Genomic DNA, 2,531 nt, shown 5'->3' with positions numbered 1-2,531 from the left:
GCTGTAAGCACCAGTGTTCACTGTTGTCCTTATTTATTTATGACTCAGAGTGTTCCTTCTCAGCAGGTCAGGAATTGGAAAATTCATGAACATGGTCTTTCTAATCTGAGTAGTTTACCCACTATCATGCTTAGCAGATTTTGTGTTATTAGTGAAAATTTTGTTCCTATGTTTCTTTTTTAAAATATGAAATATGAAAAGAGCAGCAAAACAGGTTTATGCAAATTAGTTCTTTACAACTACAGAATATGCTTTGCGAAGTTTGAGTTGAAATCTGAACTGTCACAAAGTTAAGTTACCTTTTTGTTGCATTTATTCCTTTTTTCAGAGGGGTCACGTATCAGTGAGAGAATTGAGAAGGAAGACATGTAGGAGGGAAGAATAAAAAAATATGTACTTTATGAATGCTATTTTGTACATCTGGCTTTAAAAATCATCTTAGGGTTCAAAGTGAAAAATGCCAAGCAGAACAAAAGCATAATTAGTAATTCATTGTTGCTTTCTCACAACTTGTTTTTACAACCATGGCTGTATGTTTGCATATGTAATTTGGACACACAGTTGAAGATAAAACTGGCACAAAATTTTTTGTACTGTAAGTACAGCATGCTAATGCAGTCACATAAACAATGTGATTATTAAGCCAACTGACTACTATATGGGTAAGAGTGTGTATTTTTCTTTTCAACCGAAAAAGAAATAGAACACATCATAAAAAAATGGACAATGTGATATAATAGGCTTGTTATCAAATAAAGTCTTGTGTCCTGTTCTTAATTTGTAAGAAAGACTTTCAATATTCACAAAAGATTTATGGCAGCTATACTGCAATTACAGAAACTTTACAGTGTATCCACTCTTCTTATGCCAAGAAGCGCTGCACAGCAGGTGACTTGAACAAAACCAGGTCTACCAGACGCTAACCACATAAGAACAACATGCTGTGGCCTTCCTGGTGTTTAACTCAGCAAAAGTGTTTCTGTGGAGTTCCCAGACAAGGTACTGCAGAACAAAATTCTTTTGCTCTAAAGACAAAGGTGGAGGAACTGGTGTAGCTTTTACCTGTTTTCCTTCCTTACCGCTCTCAATGGAATCAAATAACAGCTACCAAAATTTAAATTGTTCCAGATGCTGAAGTTTTTGCCTTTGAGCTACCACATGAGTGAACGCAGCCTTTAACTTACTGTTGGTGGTCTTGTTGCGGCTGGTCAGGAACATGCTGAATAACTTCATAAACCGTATTAAGCATATCCTGGCCTGGGACAAAGTCAGAGCCAGGAACAGCTTGACTTGAAACCTAAAAGTAGCAAAGTGTATTCCTACTGTAAGTAAAAATAGGAAAAGATTTAACAGAAATTAGACTGATAATGTAACTTGTCTTTTTTTTAACTTTTCATCAATGTTTTGTGTGGCTTGAACAGGTCGTGTCTATTAGTTTACATTTCATTTTGGGTAAGTATTCATCACATTTATAATAAGGCAAGTAATAGTTTTAAATTCAGTTAGTACCTTAGAAGATTTAGAATGCAACTTCTGCATTTAATATAGCAAGTACTTTATATTAACATACTGCAGGTCAAGAAAGAAACATTCAATAAAGAGAGAGCAGAAGAACAGACAGTAAAAAAGGAGAAAATATTCAGGGCATGGGTTCAGCATAAAACTCCCACTAGCATGTCAAAGACAGAGAAGTGCAAAGAATTTCCATAAATGAAGTAATAATGAAATTGTTCAATATCTTAAGTATATTAATCTGATCTTATGTCAACACAACAGACATACCTAGACTCCCCAACCATAAGAAATTCCCAGTCTTTCTGGCTATACCCTACCTCCAGTTCTTCATTATCTCCACTTTCTTATTTTTCCCTTTCTCTACTAACCAAAATCATAGAATCATAGAATCATAAAATCAGCCGAGTTGGAAGGGACCTCCGAGATCATCAAGTCCAACCCTTGATCCAACACCACTGTGTTAGACCATGGCACTAAGTGCCACATCCAGTCTCATCTTAAGAACCTCCAGGGACAGTGAATCCACCACTTCCCTGGGCAGCCCATTCCAAGGCCTGATTACCCTCTCTGTAAAGAATTTTTTCCTAATATCCAACCTAAACCTCCCCTGGCACAGCTTAAGACCATGCCCTCTTGTCTTACTGATAGATGCCTGGGAGAAGAGACCAACCCCCACCTGGCTACAACCTCCTTTCAGGGAGTTGTAGAGAGTGATGAGGTCTCCCCTGAGCATCCTCTTCTCCAGGTTAAACAACCCCAGTTCCCTCAGCCTCTCTTCATAGGATTTGTGCTCAAGTCCCTTCACCAGCCTCGTTGCTCTTCTCTGGATCTACTCCAGCACCTCAATATCCTTCCTGAACTGAGGGGCCCAGAACTGGACACAGTACTCCAGGTGTGGCCTCACCACTGTCGAGTACAGGGGAAGAATCACTTCCCTGGTCCTGCTGGCCACACTTTTCCTGATCCAGGCCAGGATGCCATTGGCCTTCTTGGCCACCTGGGCACACTGCTGGCTC

The 2,531-nt window shown here is 39.2% G+C and overlaps 1 protein-coding gene across 1 annotated transcript in view; it reads right to left on the bottom strand.

The window, feature by feature from the left end:
• Positions 1 to 1,180: 1,180 nt before the first annotated feature.
• The window catches only part of HEPACAM2 (HEPACAM family member 2), a 21,750-nt gene continuing 20,399 nt past the window's right edge, over positions 1,181 to 2,531 (bottom strand). The window contains exon 9 of the mRNA XM_025895421.1: positions 1,181 to 1,297. Coding sequence (XP_025751206.1) covers positions 1,181 to 1,297 — 117 coding nt within the window. The remainder of the gene's footprint in view (positions 1,298 to 2,531) is intronic.

The sequence above is a fragment of the Manacus vitellinus genome, unplaced genomic scaffold, assembly GCF_001715985.3.
Source record: "Manacus vitellinus isolate BGI_N305 unplaced genomic scaffold, ASM171598v3 scaffold_3_pilon, whole genome shotgun sequence".
Classification (NCBI taxonomy): Eukaryota; Metazoa; Chordata; class Aves; order Passeriformes; family Pipridae; genus Manacus; species Manacus vitellinus.
The sequence above is the reverse complement of the archived record's forward strand: the minus strand, read 5'-3'. Positions and strand labels throughout refer to the sequence as shown.